The sequence below is a fragment of the Pseudorasbora parva genome, chromosome 17 (genome assembly GCF_024679245.1).
Source record: "Pseudorasbora parva isolate DD20220531a chromosome 17, ASM2467924v1, whole genome shotgun sequence".
NCBI classification, from domain to species: Eukaryota; Metazoa; Chordata; class Actinopteri; order Cypriniformes; family Gobionidae; genus Pseudorasbora; species Pseudorasbora parva.
In genome coordinates this window covers 40,459,667-40,483,788 of record NC_090188.1, presented here as the reverse complement: position 1 = coordinate 40,483,788, position 24,122 = coordinate 40,459,667, and the positions used below count along the sequence as shown (strand labels likewise).

The window sequence follows — 24,122 nt, the reverse complement described above, 5'->3', positions numbered from 1 at the left end:
CATGACCCTCCACACAAGTACTTTACAAACTGAGAATAAATGCTCTGCTCCTAGTCATCCCTTCTCTCACCCGGTAATGGTATCTTTTTTTTTTAACACTTCACATCTGAAAGATCACATTGTGGTCTTATTTGTCTTTCCGTAATGAAATCAGGTTTAATGTCCTGGCTCTTTTGTAATTGTGCAATTTAAAACCGTCATCTTAATAGAAAAGCACATGGTAGTTTTATTTTTTCTTCTCCTAAAGGCTTTTTAATTAGATTTGTAAAACTTTCTTTTAATGGCTTTGACTTCGTTCACTCATTCACTATAGTGACATCCTCAATTCAGTTTGAAATTTTCTCTGTAATATCCATAAGTATGTGGAAGCCACAGAGATTGCTAGAATATGTTTTAATGATGCAGTTGCTTTAACTGAAATATGTGGAGAAAGGAGAAGTATCTAACAAAAACACCACAAATTCATAGAAAAACAATCTGCGTAATGCAATAGCTTTGCGTGAGAAGCAGATATAGATTAAAGTATTATTCATTACAAATCTTGCCATCTGCTAGAGCTCTCAAATCTCTTTTTATTTCTCAAGTTATTTCAAACTCATTAAACCACTGTCTGTCACAAGACATGGAGTCAGGGGCATTTGGCAGCACTGACGTTAAACCTGGTGCGACCTTAAAGCTGATATTTCAGTAAGATTAAATTAAATTTGAGAGCGACAGTGAAGGCCAGGCTTTTTATGATATGCTTTAATGGTGCTCTTTTGGTATTGTTTTGTAACAGTTTGTGACTGGCAGTTAAAGCAACACTTGGTAACTTTTTCTCTCGGGGTCCCCCTACAGTTGGGGAAAAAAAATGTCCTCAACTACTGTCGTAAGATCTGTCATCCTACAACAGGGGATGCCATCGCGCATGCATTTGTTTACATGACAACCCTGATAGCCCTGAACTAGTGATGCGCGGGTCGTCTCATAACCCGCGGACCCCGTATGTCTATTTAATGGTCGCGGGTGCGGGGCGGGTTGTAAAAATATATACAGTGGTGCGAGGCGGGCCAAATAACTTCATAAAAGCGTCCCCGCTAGGTTGGTGCAGCACTAACAGTTCCCCTGAACACTGCAGGAGGAGTTCACATGCAGGTGTTCTTCTGGCGGCGCGTGTGAAATGTCTTCATCCCAGGTACAGTCAGTGGCAGATGTTTCAGCATGTCATATGAATATAATTTCATGGGTTTTATTTTTTTCAAACGCAAAATAATCACGATGCTCACGTTTACAAGCCAGCGTCATTATAGTAGTCTATTGGTTACCGTTTTCCAGAATCTATATGATACTTCAGTTCAATGTTTGAGTGGTCGGTAATCACCGTAACAAGCAGGACAGCATCGGTCGGGCACGCCTCCTTCAGCTCACGCCGACGAGCAAACGCTGGTCACATGTTGATCCTCGTCCTGCCTTTAATCCCATCACTTTTTCGTTTCCTCTTATTGCTTTCCTCCAACAAAACCTTTTCTTTCTTATTTGTCTGTGCTGCTTCAGACATGACTATATTATCCGACGAACAAAGTTGGGCTCGCACGTCCGAATGTAAGGAAGTGTGTGTGTTGGTGGAAGTGACGTATATGCCGTAAAGCAGTCGAATTTTGTATTTCTTTTTGTTCTCGGGTTACTACCTGAAACTCGAAGTTTAAAAGTACGATTAAAAACGATACAGACCCCATCAGGCTATGGCAGACGTATCATTCAACCTATTGTAAGTCGATGTATCATCACAAGAGTCTTGAAAATATATTATGAAGGTTGAAAAGTTACCTAGTGCTGATTTAAGATGTGTTTAATTTCATTGTATGGAAAAGATTAGTTCAGAGAATTAATTTGGCTTGAAATTACTTTTCACATTAGTGGGAACAAACCATTTAACAGAATCCTGTGATTTGGATAGGTAATGGTAGCAGTAAATATTTGGACCACACAAATAAAATTCAGTAGATTAGAAAAGTTCTGTAAAAAGTCCCTTATGTGAGTGTGTTGGCCCTGCACAAAACAAATAAAAAACCCATCGCATTCCCAGGCTGCTCATTGAGGCTTAAGGCAAATAGTATGAAATATTAAATGTGTACAAGTCGCATAGTGTTGAGTTTTGTGTACTTTCTGCAGAATATGTGATTACTGTGGAGAAAAAAGGGTTGATTAAACAAAAAACAAAAAAATACAGAAACAGAGTTTTGAGGAACAACTTGAACAAGCAAATAAGGCAACAAGGGAGGACATGTGTAACCATGTCGCATTTGAGATTCTTTGCGAATGTGTGCTCTTATAAAAAAGGTGTGTTTCTTGGATTATAGGGCTGAGTGTATGAAATAAAATTAAATTGGCCTTTACAACAAAGCACACTGATTACATGTGGAATATGCAACTAACAAATGATTTGACTGTGACTGGGCAGACCAAGTTTCTGATTGTCCAATAGGAATGTGCTCATGTCATTGTCTGATTCTGTAACGGAGTTCGTAAAATTGTTATTTTACTAACAAGGAAGTTTTCAGCTCTGAAACTTACATTATATTCTTATATTACCATGACATTTTATATATCAAAAGCTCAAGGGAAAAATATTTTTTTAATTCATGACCCCTTTAATATTTTATTATCTCACCCAGAGCCGATTCTCCCTATACTCCCTATCCCTATGCTTAAGTTGCGTATGGCCGTCGAACCACCAGGTGCCCCCTTGCTCATCACTATATTAAATAAACATGACAGTAATTTCATTTCAGTTCTACTTTCTTAAACTTCTACTTTCACCCCAAAATTAAAATTCTGTCATTAATTACTTACCCTCATGTCGTACGACACCCGTAAGACCTCTTCAGACACAAATTAAGATATTTTTTTTAAATCCGATGGCTCAGAAAGGCCTTCATTGACCTTCAGGACCAAGGTGGACCAAGGCCTTCAGTTTTTGTTTTCAAAACAAAGATTCGAACCGTTATGAATCAGTGTATCGATTCATGATTCGGATCGCCGAGTCATGAATCAATACACTGATTCAATACAAAGGTCTTACTGGTGTCGAACGACATTAGGGTGAGTAATTATTGACAGAATTTTTATTTTTGGGTGAACTAACCCTTTAATATGAATTATCATTCAGTTCTTTCCTGTATGATCTTCTCTTCAGAACTTAGAACTGCACACAATCTTCTTTTGACCTCCTAACTGAAGTCCTTCCTACAAATTGATCATAGAAATTAAGTGCAAACAATAACCATTGGCGAGGCAGAGGGATAGAGATGGAAAGGATGTGCAGCAGGTTAGAGTGATTAAAGATGGAGATGGAAATGTGTTGACAGCGGACAGGAGGGTGAGGGAAAGATGGAAGGAATTCATTTTGGAACTGCATGATGAATGAGGAAAATGACAGCGAGAGAAGAGTTGTAGAGGCAAATATTGTTGACCAGGAAGTAGAAAGTATTAGCAAGGGTGAAGTCAGGAGAGTTTGAAGAGGATGAAGAGAGGAAAGGCAGTTGGTCCTGATGATATCCCAGACAGCATGGTAACATTGATACAATGTTGAGTTTTGATCCAAACCAAAATATTGTTTGAGATTGACATTTCAATGACAGCACATTTCCGACAGCACGTGAGATGTTTTGGAGACAAAATTAGAGAGGCCAGGCTGAGATGGTTTGGACATGTTCAGAGGAGGGAGAGTGAATATACTGAAAGGATGCTGAGGTTAGATCTGTCAGGCAGGAGGTCAAGAGGAAGACCAAAGAGGAGGTTTATGGATATAGTGAAGGAGGACATGAAGGTAGTCGGTCTGAGAGAAGAGGTTACAGAGGATAGGACTAGATGGAGGCAGATGATTCGCTGTGGCGACCCCTGAAGGGAAGCAGAAAAAAGAAGAAGAAGGATAACCATAATCAAAGTACTCAATATTCAAAGTGCAAATAGAGACCAAAATTCCTTAAATCATGATACAGAGCTAAGAGATTGTTACAACAAGATAGCTTTCATTTTGGGAGAAATTCTCATGCCTCAGTGAGCCGCATTCAAACAGCGTTAACTGATTGAAATCACGTTTGAATGCGCGTCCCCTTTTACTTTCAATTTCATAATCGTGCGTATACTCTGTGATTAGGGAGTGGTGGTGATGAGCGCAGTTTAAAATATAAGTCTGGCATTTCTTTTGCACAGCAAATCCTCCGCCACAGTCTTGTCCACTAACATGTTACACACACTCGTAACACGCTGATTGAGAACACTTCATTACACGCAAAACACCTCATAACCATAGACCGTAAAAAAATATGGACGACGCAACATCATCCGTTTCCGCTGACATGAGTTGAAGCTTCTAGATGCCCCGCACGGCGCTGACATCTTGGGACCAAGTCTGAGCAGTAGAGAGCAGGAAGTAGAGCAGGAAGTACTGCTGCAATATCAAAAGCCCGCCCATTCTCTCACAGATGCAGAACAATTCATTATGTTGGTGTGAAATTAACAGTTATGGAAATGTAGAAATTACAGCTAGAGCTCCAATCTGCTCCCAAAAATCCTGAAAAAGTCTGTTAGTGCTTCAATGATGACCACTCAGAGAAGCCGTAAACTAACTTTTGGGAAAAAACATTTGAAGTGCAATTTGATTGTTGAAAATAGAGAATGGAGGGGTGGCTATACGGGACCGGCCACCTGGGGACGATCAAGGCGTGGAGGCTTCAGTTATCTACAGGAGTGCTGCAGGCCTGCTCATAACACTCGCTCGTCTTCTCATCGTGTGATCACTGCTGCGCAAGACTCGAACAGCTCATTCTAGATGAACGGATGGAATTAAAGTGACTGTTATAAGTATCCCCCTGAATTAAATAGTTTTTGTTTCATACAAAACTATAGTGGAGCCGCCGACTTTATCTTTGGTGTGGTTCTGGAACTCACCTAAACAAGCCTCTTTAATTTCTGTCTTGTCTGTCCTCTGTATAATCTTCACCACAAATATCACAGCCAGTGGGGTGAGGAATGAAATTGCCTGTAAAGAAAAATTAACACAATATCAATATCAATATTCGCTGCATCCTATTTGACAAAGCCAGCATGATTATGTTAAAAAGAATCTGTTTTTCTATCCAAAAGCACGTGTTGATGCCAACTGGGTTTTTTCTCTGCCACTTCATTATGGGAATGTCTTTATATCTTAAGGCTCTATATGATCATACAGTGTACATCCTCAAACCAGCTTTCCATGCAAAACTGATCAAACTACTAGAGGTTTTTGTTGCAATGTATGGATTTAAAGAAAGGCAGTACTGATATTACAGATATAGTTTATACACAGATATACCTTACAATATATTTTAACTAAATATAAATATAACTAAATATAGTTTATTTCTTCAAAATGTTAAACCATTTGCAAACATTATGATGAATAAAAAATATTTACATGCACGCACGCATGCACGCACACACACACACACACACAGAGGTTTATTTGTTATAATTTAATACTTATATTTTAAAATACTTATATTTTTGTTTTACTATAAACTTATATTTTATTCATAATAGAATATAGATAACATATCAAATGTGAGACATTTTGAAATAAAATATTGGCTCATTTGGGATTTCATGAGAGCTACACATTCCAAAAAAGTTGGGACAGGTACAGTAGCAATAAGAGGCCGGAAAAGTTAAATGTACATATAAGGAACAGCTGGAGGACCAATTTTCAACTTATTAGGTCAAATGGCAACACGATTGGGTATAAAAAGAGCCTCTCAGAGTGGCAGTGTCTCTCAGAAGTCAAGATGGGCAGAGGATCATCAATTGCCCAAATGCTGCGGTGAAAAATATTGGAGCTATATCAGAAAAGAGTTTGTCAGAGAAAAATTGCAAAGAGTTTGAAGTTGTCATCATCTATAGTACATAATATCATCCAACGATTCAGAGAATCTGGACCAATCTCTGTGTGTAAGGATCAGGAATGCTACAGTAATGGAAAACAAAACATGGGCTCAGGAATACTTCCAAAAAACATTGTCGGTGAACACAATCCACCGTGCCATTCGCCATTACCGGCTAAAACTCAAGAGGTAAAAAAAAGAAGAAGCCATATCTAAACATGATCCAGAAGCGCAGGCGTTTTCTCTGGGCCAAGGCTCATTTAAAATGGACTGTGGCAAAGTGGAAAACTGTTCTGTGGTCAGATGAATCAAAATTTGAAGTTCTTTTTGGAAAACTGGAACACCATGTCATCCTGACTAAAGAGGAAAAGGACAACCCAAGTTGTTCTCAACGCTCAGTTCAGAAGCTGCATCTCTGATGGTGTGGGGTTCATGAGTGTGTGTGGCATGGGCAGCTTACACATCTGGAAAGATGAGCAATGCTGAAAGGTTTAGCCAAGTTCTAGAACAACATATGTTCTCATCCAGACGTTGTCTCTTTTAGGGAAGACCTTACATTTTCCAGACCACATACTGCATCAATTACAACATCACGGCTGTGTAGAAGAAGGATCCGGCACTGAAATGGCCAGCCTGAAGTCCAGATCTTTCACCCATAGAAAACATTTGGCGCATCATAAAGAGGAAGATGCGACAAAGAAGACCTAAGACAGTTGAGCAACTAGAAGCCTGTATTAGAGAAGAATTGGACAACATTCCTATTCCTAAACTTGAGTCTCCTCAGTCTCTAGAATTGTGCAGATTGTTATGAAAAGAAGAGGGGATGCCACACAGTGGTAAACATAGCCATCCCAACTTTTTTGAGATGTGTTGATGCCATGCAATTTTAAATCAACATATTTTTCACTTAAAAAAATATACATTTTATCAGTTTAAACATTTGATATGTCATCTGTGTTGTATTCTGGATAAATTATTGAAATGTGAAACTTCCACACCATTGCATTCTGTTTTTATTCACAATTTGTACAATGTCCCAACTTTTTTTAAAACCAGGTTTGTATGTACTGTGGTTCTCCTGCATGTATCTATGTGTATATTATAGTTGCACATGATTATTTATAATAATGTGTGGGGCGGAAACATCTGATGGTATAGCATCTTAATATATAGTTTATTTTGTATTATTTGTATTGCATAACAAAGGATATTGAAAATGTTTTAATCGTGACATTTAACACACCATTAAAATACACCAACACAAGTGATTAGTGAATAAGACCAGCTAGGATAATAGGCAGACTCATGGAGATAATAGAAAGACTTGTGTAATGACTGCTTTGGATATTTTTTTTTAAATACAATTATTGCTTTTTGTAATAATACATGAGTCCAAGGCACTAAACACTGAAAGCAAAAGGAATTAAAGGCACACCCTCACCAGTGTTCATATCATATTAAACTCATCAAACTATTATGAAATCAGTGTGAAATAATGGAAATGTGCCTAGTGCGTCTCTGAAGCTCCTCGCCAGCGGTATCATGAGAGCAGTCTGGGAACATAATGAACAATCATGCATCATAGTCTGCTCGATCTGTTCAGTCAAGTTAAAGCAATCCAATCTTACTGTTGTCTGAACGCATGATCAAATTAGCCGTCATTTTTGTGTTGAATGATGTGCACTTACAAACATGACTCTCTTTGGGATGTGGTCTGATTCCACCAGAGGGTTCTTGTAGAGCCATAGTTCTTCAGGTTGGATAACTCTTTCAAATGGCTCCAGGAACTCGGTAAACCTAGACAAAAGACAGAGAGAATGAGACCGTACATCAGGATTCCTCAAATCCTGAGAAAGCTTGTCACTGCCTTCAGTTTGACTATAAAGCTTTGCTATAAAATGACCTGCGGGTGAGTTTGAGCAGGGTTTAAGAGCTGCATTTTAGGAACCCTACAGTACACATTTCAACATAAAGTGTTCGGTGAGTGGTTTAGCATGGTCGAGTGGGTTTCAATGATTGCCACAAAGAGAGGACAAACAATGAAGGTAAAGTATCCAAGCCTTATTCACTTTATTTTTGGACAGAGACATTTCTAACTTGGCTTTCAGTGTCAGCCACTTCCAGTTTAAGTATTTTAGCAGCACAAAACAGTCCATTATGCTTGATATTGCAAAATGATATTTCATTCTTCAAAGCAAGGAATGCAAGAAGTGCTGCACAGGGTGTTAAATCTCGGTGCTCTTTGGTTGTGTAGGATAATTAAGTCTAGAAGCAAAAGTAGTCCAAGGCACTCGATGGGTGTATTGAAAAAGTTAAAAAGTCTTTTTTTTCATGGCTTAAACATTTAAAAATTGGTGACAGGCACACCTATGCGTTGCGGCTTTACATGCCTTCGTCAGGGTGTATTGGTGACAGGTACACCTACGCGTTGCGGCTTTACATGCCTTCGTCAGGGTGTATTGGTGACAGGTACACCTACGCGTTGCGGCTTTACATGCCTTCGTCAGGGTGTATTGGTGACAGGTACACCTACGCGTTGCGGCTTTACATGCCTTCGTCAGGGTGTATTGGTGACAGCATGTAAAGCCGCAACGCATAGGTGTACCTGTCACAAATTTTTAAATGTTTAAGCCATGATATTTCATTCTATTTCATTTCAATGCTATCACATTCTTTTAATTTGTAATCATAATCACAATGGATTGTAGCAAACAGTTTATTACACTTAGTTTTTCTTCTATTCATATACTAATAGTGGCTAAGGAATTAGAAGTCTCACAATAAAAGTTCAACAATAAGGTTCACTATTAAAAACACTTTTATCGCAAGTTCTGATGGGTAAATACACAGTAAAAAATATGCAGTGGTCGTTAAAAATAGGGCACAATGTACTGTATAAATATGAAGGAATTTTCCGTATTGGTTTTTCACAAGTGTTTTAACTGTATTTTGAATAACACATTGCATTAGTTTGTGTTTTAAGGATCAACAGAAATTTCTGTAAAATTACTGGATAACCTACTGGCAGAAAATTACCAGTACATTTTCCATTTTTATTTTTTACAGTGTAGAACAGAACACGTTAGGTTAATTTTACCCAGCAAATTGGGTTGTTTAATTAACCCAGCATAGTGGGTTGATTCGTTTTTAATATTCAAGAATTAATATTTACGGATTAACTTAAATCCTCTAAACGTTCTAAAAATACTCCACACAAACACTGGTTTACATGATAATTCCTTTATTTTACAGTATAGCATGTTTTATATCCACTCACCTAAAGGATTATTAGGAGCACCATACTAATACTGTGTTTGACCCCCTTTCTCCTTCAGAACTGCCTTAATTCTACGTGGCATTGATTCATCAAGGTGCTGAAAGCATTCTTTAGAAATGTTGGCCCATATTGATAGGAGAGCATCTTGCAGTTGATGGAGATTTGTGGGATGCTCATCCAGGGCACGAAGCTCCCGTTCCACCACATCCCAAAGATGCTCTATTGGGTTAAGATCTGGTGACTGTGGTGGCCATTTTAGTATAGTGAACTCATTGTCATGTTCAATAAACCAATTTCAATTTCAATTTCAATTTGAAACCAAAGGACATGGTCAGAAACAATGCTCAGGTAGGCCGTGGCATTTAAACTATGCCAAATTGGCACTAAGGGCCCTAAAGTCTGCCAGGAAAACATCCCCCACACCATTACACCACCACCACCAGCCTGCACAGTGGTAACAAGGCATGATGGATCCATGTTCTCATTCTGTTTACGCCAAATTCTGACTCTACCATCTGAATGTCTCAGCAGAAATCGAGACTCATCAGACCAGGCAACATTTTTCCAGTCTTCAACTGTCCAATTTTGGTGAGCTTGTGCAAATTGTAGCCTCTTTTTCCTACTTCTGCTGTTGTAGCCCATACGCCTCAAGGTTGTGCATGTTGTGGCTTCACAAATGCTTTGCTGCATACCTCGGTTGTAACGAGTGGTTATTTCAGTCAAAGTTGCTCTTCTATCAGCTTGAATCAGTCGGCCCATTCTCCTCTGACCTCGAGCATCAACAATGCATTTTCTCCCACAGGACTGCTGCATACTGGATGTTTTTCCCTTTTCACACCATCCTTTGTAAACCCTATAAATGGTTGTGCATGAAAATCCCAGTAACTGAGCAGATTGTGAAATACTCAGACCGGCCCGTCTGTGTGGGGGATGTTTTCTTGGCACACTTTAGGCCCCTTAGTGCCAATTGGGCATCGTTTAAATGCCACAGCCTACCTGAGCATTGTTTCTGACCATGTCCAGCCCTTTATGACCACCATGTACCCATCCTCTGGTGGCTTCTTCCAGCAGGATAATGCACCATGTCACAAAGCTCGAATCATTTCATATTGGTTTCTTGAACAGATAGCACCTTGTTGAATAAACAAGAATAAACAAGCCACAAAGAATTAAGGCAGTTCTGAAGGCGTAAGGGGGTCAAACACAGTATTAGTATGGTGTTCCTAATAATCCTTTAGGTGAGAGTACGTATATTGGCTACATCTAAGGTTTTTTACCAAACATTAGAAACAATATTTTTTTAACTGGGGAACTTCTAACTTTAGACCGCCGACCTGGATTTCTCTTGTAAACAAATTATGCTGTGACTGACTCCATCAGCTGTCCATCAACAATCAGTTTCCAATTCTGAGAACAAAAGTATTTATATTCTGTAGCTTTTTTAATAAAATCGTTAGGTGACTCACATCATGTCCCTGTATGTTGCTTTGCTTTAAATTAAAGCAGCACTTGGTAAGTTTGGCTCTCGGGGTCCCCCTACAAAAAATAATGTCCTCAACTACTGTCGTAAACTCTGTCATCCTACAGCAGGGGATGCCATCGCGCGTGCATTTGTGGACATGACAGCCCTGATAGCCCTGAACTAGTGATGCGCGGGTCGTCTCATAATCCGCGGACCCCGTATGTCTATTTAATGGTCGCGGGTGCGGGCCAGGTTGTAAAAATATATACAGTGGTGCGGGGCGGGCCAAATAACTTCATAAAAGCGTCCCCGCGGCGCAGCACTAACAGTTAACCTGAACACTGCAGGAGGAGTTCACATGCAGGTGTTCTTCTGGCGGTGCGTGTGAAATGTCTTCATCCCAGGTACAGTCAGTGGCATATGTTTCAGCATGTCATATGAATATAATTTCATGGGTTTTATTTTTTTTCAAACGCCAAATAATCGTGATGCTCACGTTTACAAGCCAGCGTCATTATAGTAGTCTATTGGTTTTACAGAATCTATATGATACTTCAGTTCAATGTTTGAGTGATCGGTAATCACCATAACAAGCAGGACAGCATCGGTCGGGCACGCCTCCTTCAGCTCACGCCGACGAGCAAACGCTGGTCACATGTTGATCCTCGTCCTGCCTTTAATCCCATCACTTTTTCGTTTCCTCTTATTGCTTTCCTCCAACAAAACCTTTTCTTTCTTATTTGTCTGTGCTGCTTCAGACATGACTATATTATCTGACGAACAAAGTTGGGCTCGCACGTCCGAATTTAAGGAAGTGTGTGTGTTGGTGGAAGTGACGTATATGCCGTAAAGCAGTCGAATTTTGTATTTCTTTTTGTTCTCGGGTTACTACCCGAAACTCGAAGTTTAAAAGTACGATTAAAAACGATACAGACCCCATCAGGCTATGGCAGACGTGTCATTCAACCTATTGTAAGTCGATGTATCATCACAAGAGTCTTGAAAATATATTATGAAGGTTGAAAAGTTACCTAGTGCTGCTTCAAATCTACACAAAAACTACCCAAACACTGGGTTGGCCCATCCAAAAAAATGTTTATTTAGGTAGAAAAAATAACCCAGTATTTTTTAGAGTGTAGAATGCATACACTGATAAAATGTATACCTTGAATGCAGTGCAAGTTGCTAAATGCATAAGCATAAAATATCCAATATCCAAACCATTATACATAGAACAGAATACAGGTTTAAGACTCACTGCAAATGATAACAAACAAGAGCACAGAGAAAACATACAAATATACCGTGTCTCTGTTTGCTGAGTTATTCACTTTATTTAAACTGGGAATTTTGTTTGGTTACTGGTTCAGGCGAAATACAATAAAGTATTGTATGTGAATGTCCCTTAATTAAAACAAAACTACTGTATATAAAACATATGACTAAAAAAAGTTCTGATCTTATTTATTTTAAAAATATTCCTGCATAAAGTCTCATCCACAATTTGTCTAGATTTTGATAATTGTCAAAGCATGTAGGCCAGGAACTCACCTCTGAAGAGATTATATCTCTTCAAATATGCATCCTGTGACACTTTTCTTAGGTTTAAGCCTTCGTTTAATCTATTGATCTAGGATATCTGTATATACACAAACCCTGGGCAATACTAATAATATGCATTTTGCTGCCTTTAATGGTGTGTTGCCTTCTAATTCATAAGAGCGCTTCTGATATTTCAGATCACAATAAATATAGATAACTGATTTAGAAGGCAATATGAGGTGAATTATTTATCATATACTCCGCAGAAAAATATGACAGACTGGGCTTTCTTTCATTACCTTTGTTTTGTTTCAGTTTCAAGAGAGTAAAATGAGAAGCCATAATCCTCTGGGGAGAACAGAGGCACTGAAGGGAGAAATGTTATTCATGCGGCATTAACTCAGAATTACTTGTTACTGGAGATTGTGTTCAATTAATCTGTAATGCAGTATGATACTTCACTCAGACCTGTAGCAATGACCCTTGGAATGATATTTCAGACTAATGCTTCTGAAATGCCATGTTTACTGGGTTTCCTGGAAAACTATTTGGGGGAGTTTGCTGTACTGAGCTTTCCTTGCTGTCCAAGGGAGTTTTCTATTTTGGAGGAGTAATCATTGGCAACACTTTCTTCAGCTGCCGGTTGAAAATGCAGTGTGAACATTTTTAAGAGATGTATGTTTAAAACAGGAAAACGTATGTCTTTCTGTAGGCTAATGACTTGTCTTAAAGCTTATTAGAGTCGGAATTCAACTACCTTAAGCAATGAGCCGAGTGGAGGTGTTTGTCAGAGCCATTTACAGTGCCAAGAAAAAGTATGTGAACCCCTTGCAGAATCTATGAAAATGTGATTCATTTGAATTAAATAAGAGGATCATACAAAATGCATGTTATTTTTTATTTAGTGCTGCCCTGAATAAGATATTTTACATAAAAGATGTTTAATAGTCCTCAAGACCCGTTCAATAGTTTATGAACCCTTGATTCTTAATCCTTTGTGTCGTTCCCTGATGACCGACGCCTATGTGTGTGTGTGTCGTTCCCTGATGATCCATGTCTGTGTGTGTGTGTGTGTGTGTGTGTGTGTGTGTGTGTGTGTGTGTGTGTGTGTCGTTCCCTGATGATCCATGGCTATGTGTTTGTGTGTGTGTGTGTGTGTGTGTGTGTGTGTGTGTGTGTGTGTGTGTGTGTGTGTGTGTGTGTGTGTGTGTGTGTGTGTGTGTGTGCGTGCGTGCGTGCGTGTGTGTGCCAATTCCCTGATTTAAATTCCCTGATGACCAACAGCTGTGAGTGTGTTTTGTGATGGTTATTCTTGAGTCTATTGTTTGTCCCGTTCTTCAGAAAAATCCCATTAAACTTTTAGATTTACAAATTCTGACAATCTTTGAAGGAGGAACAAAAATATGTTTTGCTCATCAATATATAATTTAAATTGCATAATATCCAGACCCTTGAACTTTAAGAACTGGAAAAAGTTAAAAAAGTTTAGATACATTTCATGTATAAAACTTTATTTTAGGGTCCAATTCTCACTATTAACTAGTTGCTTATTAACGTGCACATTACTAGGCTGTTTATTAGTATTTATAAAGCACATATTAATGCCTTGTTCTGCATGACCTTATTCTACATCCCTTAATCCTACCCAATAACTAAACTTAACAGCTACCTCACTAACTTTTAAAGGTCCCATGGCATGGGTTGTTTTATTGTTGTATAATGTTTCCTGGGGTGTACTTATATTGATAGTATGGTTTTTACATCAAAACATGACATAATTTAGAAATAAAAGGCATTTTTTCTATACTGATATTAGCCCTCTGTTTAGAATGCTCTGTTTCAAGAGGCGTTTCTGCTGTGAGTTGGTCAGTGAAAACACCCACTGTTGTGATTGGCTGACATCTTAGAGAGAGAGAGAGAGAGAGAGAGAGAGAGAGAGAGAGAGAGAGAGAGAGAGAGAGAGAGAGAGAGAGAGAGAGAGAGAGAGAGAGAGAGAGAGAGAGAGAGAGAGAGACTGAGCTGGGGAGAGATTGCTGGGGAAGTGTTTTTGTACCGATTTGTTGAGAGTGTGAGTTTATTTTGTTTGTCTCTGAGAGCTCTGAATGAACACGAGTGAACTTTGCAACGTTATTTCTCTCACAAAATGCTTTCACCACAGCTAACAACAAACACGACATCGACATGAATACAGTAAGAGCTTCTGTTGCGCATAATGAGCAGTGTCATTCAAACGTGTGATTGACCAATCCGAACATTATAAAGAGTGTTCTTTGATCACTCTCTGTAGTTTAATCATTTAAATAACAGATTTGTTTCATGCTGCTAACAGAAATGACGTGAAGTTCATGGTTTTAGTCACTGGCTTGATTCACTGATGCATCAAGACGGCCAGCTGCAGGACTGACAGTTTTAAATGATTTAGAAAGAAAGTCTGTGTGAACTTGAATGATTAGCTACACATCAGAACTCTCTGATCCCAGATCAGACATTAATGAACACTTTTACTCATTGTTTGTGGCGGTGCTGTTAAATATTTATGGTAAAGCCTGTGCTGCTGACATCCACTGATAAACTGACTTCTTTCTCTACCAATTATCTGGGCGGTCAAAGCAGAGGAAGGGCGGTAACCTTTCCTGGTATGACGTCATAACAGGAGAATTCAAGATCAGCTCGTCTGAGATCTCAGTTTCTCAAAGGCAGAGAAAGACAGCCTGAACTCGTTTAATACTGATCAAAATTTCTAGCGACTTGGGGACAATATTCAGGCTAGGGGAACTCATTTTAATGTTGAAAAACCTCATAAAATAAGAATTTCATGCCATGGGACCTTTAATAAACAGTAATTAGGAGTTGTGGCAAAAGTCATAGATTTAACAGTAAATATGTGTTCCCCAATCTAAAGTGTTTCTGCATCTGTATGGTGTGTATTTATTACCTGTATGATATGTGAAGTTGTGGCATGTGAAGATCTGTTCTATCTGATCTGCGTTCTTTCCATTGTAACTTCTGTAGATATTCTGGCTATTTAAGCACACACAAAAAACCTGCATCTCATTCACTAACCACCAAAAACCACCGGCAGTAAATGGAATTTAATTTAAGAGACATACTTTTTCTATTAATGTTGGCAGCACAAAAATGTAATGCATGATGGAGATGATAATGGTGATGGAGAAGAGGTGTAATACAGTGGACTTTCCACATTTTAAAGAGTTGTCTGGATTGCAGTGGCAGAGCAATGATGTGCAGTCCAAGTTTAAGGTGCAGTGAGCGATAAAATAAAAAAACAAACAGCTTTTGAAAAGTTGGTCGGACCGAGCACCACAACAAACGTGTAGCCAATCAGCATTAGGGGGTGTTTGATGGTGGAGGAAAGAGAGTAAGTAAGATTTAAAGAAAGACAATAGACAAAATCTCAAAAGAATATCACTGAAAAAAGAAGGGTTATGATTCAGGACCTGTGTTAATATTAGAAGCACTTTCCAGCACTGGAGAGAACTAAGCTGGAAGACTTGAACACAGACGCTGAGGTTGCGTTATTTCTGCTCCATATGTGAGTAACATTAGTTTTGCAGTTCCCCAGAAACAAGAAATGCTGTTGTTGTAATTTTAGCCAAGTCACAGGACATTATTGAGTGTTGTTGTTTGACTGGAGCTGCTGTGCTGCTTGCGGCTAACAACCAACTCAGGCTTGTAATGACTCTTGTCTACTGTATGTAAATTTTTTGTGCTTCCTTATTTTTCGTGAAGCATTATTTTGCCAATCTTCTTCTATGGTAAATAGACATCCACTCTTGCATTGCATGTGTAATGTAGGCCAGCAAGTGAGAGCTGTACAGGTAAATCTCACTTCCCTTATCTCAAGAGGTGCGCTGGTGACTGACTCTAGAGAATGCGGTGTTTCGTCAATTTTGGAGGCAATTTAATGAAGAGAGGGGTGGGTGTGTTTGGGATGAATTTAAATTTCAATAGTGTTCAACAATGATTTTAGGAGATTGCATACTGGACCTTTAATGTGTCAAAATATGAGGTACTCTGCTGCAAAACCAATTTACAAGATTGGGAATTCTGCTGTGCAAATTGCATTCAGCACATATTTTGCATTTACATAATTGACCCTTCGCTAAGCCACGCCCGAATACTGCCACAGGCCAATCTTGGTTTAGCAACCATAACTACGCGCGGAACTACTACGTGCTGTCAAGCTTTCGAGCGAGGGAAACATGCCGATTTCGAACTTGTGGATATGGATTGTGCAAATTTGATATCTATCTTAAAAGTTTGGATGGAGGGTGGAATTTTTTTCCTTCCTTTTTTCCTTTTCCTTCAAACATAATACCCAAAGTGAGAAATGCCAGGCAAGAATCAAGCAGTGTGTGAGGCCCCATTCACAGCTAACCTTAAATGTTGTCAGGATTAACAAAAACCCCTACGTTTGTTTCAATGAACTGAAAAAAACATGAGGTGTTTGATTGATGAAAATATATGCCTCCAGAGCTCCTCTGTAAGACTTGAGGCATGCAGGTGACAGTCATTAGCAAAAACTTGCTCCGTTCCCACGATTCTTGGCCCCGCTCTGCTTTCCACAAACAGTCTCTGATCTCTTTTTATGTTTGCAGGCTATCTAGACAACAACAGTCTGAATATTTTACTACCAGTGACACTGTCACCAGGAAAAAATATGGGTCTTCTGCTGGTTAAAAGATAAGGCTCATAACAAATAAACATGTAGGACAAAGAAAATGGTATTTTGAGCTTTTTAATAGTGGAGACAATTTTAAAGACACTTTCGGAGGCTATCCGTTGTTACAGTACCAAAGTTATATAGTGTGGAACTATGTGGTGTTGAAAATCTGCTGCAGAAAACCTTTAAAATGAATATACCATATTCATCCAATTTACAGCTATATTCCCCAAAATGTCTGTTCAGGAAAAGCTGGATGGTACATTCATCTAGGTATAAGTGTGACTGATGCGCAAGAGTGAGACAAGCCTGCTATTATAACAGGGTGTGTTGAATGTGAAATTTTCACATGAATGTGAAACTTGCAATGCTGAATACCCAGTATCTCAGGCTAAATGTCAAGCTACATCAATTCAATTTTATGCAGAAAATGATTCCACCCCTTTAACAATATCACTCTTGAGATCTCTGTGACAGCCCTCTCTTCACAGAGCAAAATAAAAAGTGTCCACATGCCACTGTCAGATTGTTTGTTCAACCAAACAGAATGCTTTTGGGGCATGATTGTCAATCATTTTGCATGTTCACAGAGCCCACTGCACTCTTGTGAAGCCAGATGAGGAGAGTTCGGACAGTGTGAAATGGGATGTGTTTAATGCATGCACGCTTTGAGGGTATCTCAAACACAATGGATGTGCATGCTGCTTTCTCTCTATAGCCATCTTGCTGGTGTGCATGTAAAGATACTGACTGTGTAAGATATTTTTAAACAATGAACATTTCTGGACAGCCAACTTGACTTAACCAATGGCGTGAGTTTGGGGAGGGACAGTCTGTTTGTCTGAGCAATGGTACAGTAAATGGAGGGCAGAAAAGAAGGAGAAACCTGTTATTCATTTCACAAATCTGTTTTGTCTAAGGTGGCAGAGATATGACACATTTCAACTTTAAATGAGTATTTATATTGTAAAAGACAATGCTTTTTCTCTACAGCATGAGTAGAGATTCAAGGCATCTTGGAGATACTGTTTATTCTATACAGTTATACATCTAAATATAGCTTTTTTTTTAAATAATAACTGCCAATATCCAGCACTGTGATACACTGAGCAGTGAGACAGACAGATGGATGAGTAGGAGGGTGGGAATCCCTTTCTCCTTGTCTCTCGCTTTCTTGCTCTCTCTCTCTCTCATCTCTCATTGGTTTTCTGACATGCTGCCACGGAGGCTGACATACTGCCAGGACGCTCAGCAGATCACATAAAACATGTCTGTTGAGCGGGGGCCGCTTGAATACACAAAAACAAGCACAAATCAGTATAAGAACTCTGTTGGGTTCATGCTTTGAATAGCATAAGTCCTACAAGGTGTTCAGATTGTGTGTCAATAGACTGCCATGCCAAAACAAACAAAGCACCCGAGAAGCAAACAGATCTTAAAAAAACTGACACTCAGCAAGGTGAAAAACATCAAAAGAAAAAATGGTTGCACTTTATATAAAGGTGTCTTTGTTACAGTGTAATTATACAGTACTTTTAAGTATTTAGTAATATAAATTAAAAACATGTACTTACTGTAGAGTTAGGCTTAAGAATACGGTTGCGATTGCAATTGACAGGCGACTCCCTCAGACGTCCTGGTTGCTTGGTTAAAATAGCAATTTTCTCACCATTTACAAATAGTTGGAAACATTTGGGATATTGTAAGAACTCATCTGAACAAAATATATAACACTGCCCTAGTGGCTTTTGGATATGCTTCTAACCCCAGGTAAAAGGTTAGAATGTTAAAGCTGGACACTTAGCAACAGACAACCAATCACATGCTCATATATGTGTACTTTGGACTAGGGACCATTTGACCGATGGTTGACCGTATCAATGTTAAACGATCAAAGTTGTCGGTAAAAAGAAAAGAAAAAAAGTGATCTCTAAATTAATCTATTATAGACAGTGGACTAAACGTTACAGTTAGCCATCTCATTCCAAAATATTTTTGTGTGAAGTGAACAAATCCATCTCAATTTTTCATAACTTGCCTGTTTGTACTTAATAAACCAATAAAAGCATTTGGCGCGAGGTCACAGCGTTTGGGTTTGCGCGCTCACAAGGTTTGCAAAAAGTAAACAGGCTAAAACACTCGAGGTTAGAGCCAGGGCAGACGACAGTATGAAGCGTGCAAAGAAAAGTAGTGTGTGGGGTCATTTCACCAAAAACAACGGCACAGATGTAAGTTGCAACTAACTAACCCTACCTCAAACTAAAGTGGCGTCTCTTCGGAGCTGTCATTTTTTTAAATGAGCCGCGGCAATGTTTCAAATGAGCTTCTAACGCTAGACAAATGCCTTTATTTTCAATGCGATCACCTTGTACCCAATCCATTTTGAAACTAAGGAGCCATTTGTCCTCCGATTACAAACAAGCTCCTTGACGGCACGTTTGCGGGACTCATGTTTCGCGCTGTGGGGGATTTAAAAAAAGTGACGTGAGTGGAAGGGAGGCGGCGGCGCCGGGACAGTGTTTGTGTGTGTGTGTGTGTGTGTGTGTGTGTGTGTGTGTGTGTGTGTGTGTGTGTGTGTGTGTGTGTGTGTGTGTGTGTGAGAGAGAGAGAGAGAGAGAGAGAGAGAGAGAGCGCGGCAGAGAAATGTGACAGAGTTGCGAAATTGCAGGCGCGGCTCGCGGCTGTTATTTCAAATAGCGCAACATATTTTAAACTAATCGGTTAACCGGTTTCAACCGGCTAATGAGGCTCGGTGGTTAGTCAAGAAAATGTTTAGTTTCCGCCATCCCTACTTTTTCACAGTCATGGAAACACTGTGCATTGTATATAAACATTAAATTCAGTGTTTGATAAGAAAAATATAAAATGCTGATAGAAAAAGTGACAATTTCATTGAAGAAGAGATTTCTTTCTTCCCTAACAACCCCAAATATCCATTCTGTATAAACTCGACAGTATAGTCGTCAATAAGAGGATGCACAAGGCAAGAGCTTTTATGTAAACAGGTTGAATGCTGCGTTCATCCAGTATGTGACACTGACACCACAAATATGCAAATAAGAATGTTAAACCTGCTCTCCGTAACAAGATTTACAAAAATGATATAATGTACAACTTGAATCCATTTTTCACACCATGTTTTTCTCTTCCAAAATTCTCTACCAAAATTCTTAAGAAGTTCTCAAATATTTTCTTAAGAACATCTTAATTTTTTACGTAAGAAGAACAAAAATCATGTTATTTGCTGTTATTTTATTGAAAGGTATTACTGAAGACTCGCTGAATGAATAACACCTTCAACGTCTTTTTTTACTTCCTGCAGATTACTGTAGATATCATTATAAGTGTGCAGCCTATTTTCGTCGTGACTGGCTTGACGGGAGTAAATTCCTCAATGTTGTGTTTTTAATGTGCCGTGTCTGTAAAATCTGTATTTTATAAGAGCCTAGCCGTTTATAATGAACTCGTTTAACAAAGTTCAGCCGTTAGATCTACACAAGATGAAACATATCTTCATATGACATCTGAGCCCACGGCAGACATCAGAAGAGCTGGCTGAGGTTCACGAGCACCCGCTGATCGACTGGATCTCACAACTCCGAAAAAGCAAGATCAAACTGTCAAATAGGTGCTCTCTTTATAAATAACCCCCAAACCACATCTTTAAACAAGTACATTCTCGCCTGAAAAAGTCTTAAAACTACTATTTGTGACACAATAACAGTAGTATTTTTAAATTACTTGGAGTTTCGTCCGCTATTTTCTTGCTGGTTAGTGCGAGCTGGTTGCTGTTTTTATACTCGCCTATATGGTACTATTAGTTATAAATATTATATTTAGCTAGCTACTGTTATGTTGTAATGCTTAAAAATATTTCAAACAACCCAATAAATTGATCAAACATCTTACATTTTGGTATTTAAGATAGGTTGAAGGTTATCCTAACTTTAAGAAGTTATTTACGAAAGAAATGTTTAATATATTTTCATGAATATGAATCTGGCCCTAGACTTGTAAGAAGCGCTGCGTGACTCGCCATAGACTTATAAACAGATAGAAGTAGCTCCAGCTGTAATGTTCTTCCACAAGTCAAGTTAAGTCAACTTTATTTATATAGCGCTTTTACAATGCCGATTGTTTCAAAGCAGCTTGACAGTGTTAAATTGGAAAATATTGCAACTAAATTTGATTCAGCTGTACAGTCATTCTGGAGAAAACGGTGATGTTATCAGCTCAGCTTCAATTTATCATATAGTGACAATGTGGGCAGATCAGTGATATAGTTGATACAGTTAATTTAGTAATTAATTTTATTTGGATATTTAGTTGAAAACTTAGATCAAAATTTTAGTGTCCCCAACTGAGCAAGCCAAGCCAAAGGCGACAGTGGCGAGGAACCAAAACTCCATCAGGGCATGATCGAGAAAAATAAACCTTGGGAGAAACCAGGCTCAGTCGGGGTGCCAGTTCTCCTCTGGCCTATTAAAGGGGCACTATGCAACTTTCCATCCACTGGAGGGCGCCTATTCGAAACAAATGCTTAGATTGATGACGCCAAGTGTGAGCGCAGTATCTTGGGACATGTGGTCTTCACCTCACAGCCGGTGGAAAATAGGACTCGGCAGAAATCATGTTGATGGATGCAGTTATTAACGTTACTGTAGTGAAGCAGAGCAGGACCGAGTGTTGAGGAGCTGAGCACGGCCGCTGGAGTGATTGTTACACACACACGGCTTGCGAGTACCGGGACTTTTATTATGACGGGACGTGACACAGTCGCACGAAAATCTGCTTTTTCCGGTTATTATTATTACTACAGAAAGTACAGCAAGTGAGAAAAGCCCATATTATTACTACAGTATGTACAATAAAGTGTTACCCCAAAAATATTTTGCAAGGAAATTTTATATGGCAACCAACCATATTTTAACTTGCTATTTTTTTTATACTGCAATGCATCTGTAGATGTTTCGTAAAACGTTGTAAAGTTGGCACAGAGGTCATAGCGAGCTGAAAGTATACCATGTTTACAAATTCCACCAGATAAAATATTCAGACATTTTGAATTTTGACAAAATGTTTTGTCCAATTTTTACCGGATTTTCATCACTTTTTTGATAATCAAAATTGAGAAATAATTTCCCAAAGTGGACGTGGTTCCTGTCATCCCAAGTGGGGGTGGGCTACTTGATCTGAGGTATAGAGGGCACAGTGTCACCAACTGGTCAATAGATATTATCAAAACTAACGTTCCCTATGGTCCCCTTTTAAATATTAGGGTCAATGGAGGGAGTGACACAATGTCAGCCGTGGATGTTGGAAACAGCATTGACACGCAGAATAGGATTAGGAGACATGCCTGAGCTTCGTCAGGATAAGCAACAGCTGTACCGTTGAGGCAATTACCATGGGTGAACGTACAGATGGTAATAGTGATGACATGACTTGGCAGGATGTAACTAAGAGAAAAAAAAGAATAAAAAACCTTGTTCTGAAAGTTTAACTTTAGGATTGGAGATGGGTAACGGGGAAAAAAACTAGGGCTGAAAAAACAAGTGAGGGAAGAGGAGGCTACAGATTTTTGATGAAGATAAAACTGAAAAGAAATTCCTCCATGCTGAAAAATTGAACAGAGAGATAATTAATGCACATATCTCTGAAAAAGTTACCTAGCGTAAATGTGTTATGTATGATGTACCTTAAACAAAGACGATGGATGAGATAGAAAAAGTGATAAAAGCTTTCACATTACAAATGCAAAGAAAGGGGGTGAAAAGTAACAGCCTGTCAATACTCTTAGAGTTTGTAATAGAAAATAAGAATGGGTTACTTGAGTTACAATGTTAGTGAATATATCCCAGCCCCAATGTGATTTATTTGCCAAAGACTGGGACACACTGAAGGACAATGCAAAGGAAAGAAAAGAAAAGATATACTAGATGTGGAGGGAAACCCAAGTATGGTCAATGTGGTAATATGCTAAAATCAGATGTTTGAACTGAGGAGGTGAACACACAGAGCTGTTTTTGGGGGATGCCTGGTTCAAAGGAAAGCTATAGAGGTACAGAAGTACAAAATACCTCACCGAGTTCTCTATGCTGATTTAGTACAAAAAAAGTGAAGGAAATTGAACTAGCAAGCTTCAGTGAAACGCATATGGTATCTAACTCAAGTCAGTCTGCAAGAAGATTCAATATAGATCCCATCTCACACTATGAGTCATGAGCAAACAGAAACAAATCCATGGATCAAAAAGATAAATGAGGATACACTGATTATGGATAAAATCTTTTTTTGTAGCGTTCGTCTATAAGACTGTGACAGAGGAAAAGTGATATAATGAAGACAATTATAGAGGCAGCAAGATATTTATTGGGGATTAGTATATAAGAAAAAAATTAAACCAATATCCTTCAAAAAGGTCTCATCAATATAATGGACACAAAAATAATGTTAACTATAATTATTATACGGCTCTGTGACATACTTGATTCTGATTGGTCAATCGCGCATTCCAGCGGTATGTTATTAACACAGCGCTCATCCAAGCACTACAAGTTATCTTGACCGGTACTACTTCTATGCTTAACGCTGGTGCTATCTTGTGGCGTTACAATGAAAGACTTCAAGGTTGGTTTCCTTTATAAAGTTTTAAATATGGATATTTTTCTTACACAAACGCATCGATTGGAATCAGAAGGCCTAAATGATGGAAATTAAAATTATCAACCTGCAGAGGACTAATTTCAAAGAGACCCTGGAAATAAAGTGAAAATATTATTTATCCATAATATATTATCCATTTTGCTGCAATGTCATTGCAGTAACTCAAAATGGTACTTGGTAGTTTGTATGGCCCCCACATGCTTGTATGAATGCTCCTAATGACATGACTAATGGTGTTCTGGGTTATTTCCTCCCAGACCTGGACCAGGGCATCACTGAGCCTAGACAGTCTGAGGTGCAACCTGGCGACGGCAGATGGACCGAAACATAATGTCCCAGAGTTGTTCTATTGGATTAAGGTCTGGTGAGCGTGGGAAACATTCTATGGTATCAATTCCTTCATCATCCAGTAACTGCCTGCATACTCTCGCCACATGAGGTATATATTATCTTTTATATCAATGACTTTTATATTATTGTCATGCACCAGGAGGAACCAAGGACCCACTGCACCAGCGTGGGGTCTGACAATGGGTCCAAGGATTTCCACCCAATACATAATGGCAGTCAGATTGCCATTGTCTGTAGAGG

At 38.9% G+C, this 24,122-nt stretch overlaps 1 protein-coding gene across 1 annotated transcript in view; it reads right to left on the bottom strand.

Annotated features, from left to right (window-relative positions):
• The window catches only part of plpp4 (phospholipid phosphatase 4), a 181,953-nt gene that overhangs the window by 52,690 nt on the left and 105,141 nt on the right, over positions 1-24,122 (bottom strand). Inside the window, exons 2-3 of the mRNA XM_067422586.1 lie at positions 7,589-7,697; positions 4,933-5,023 (exon numbers count right to left, since the gene is read on the bottom strand). Coding sequence (XP_067278687.1) covers positions 4,933-5,023; positions 7,589-7,697 — 200 coding nt within the window. The remainder of the gene's footprint in view (positions 1-4,932; positions 5,024-7,588; positions 7,698-24,122) is intronic.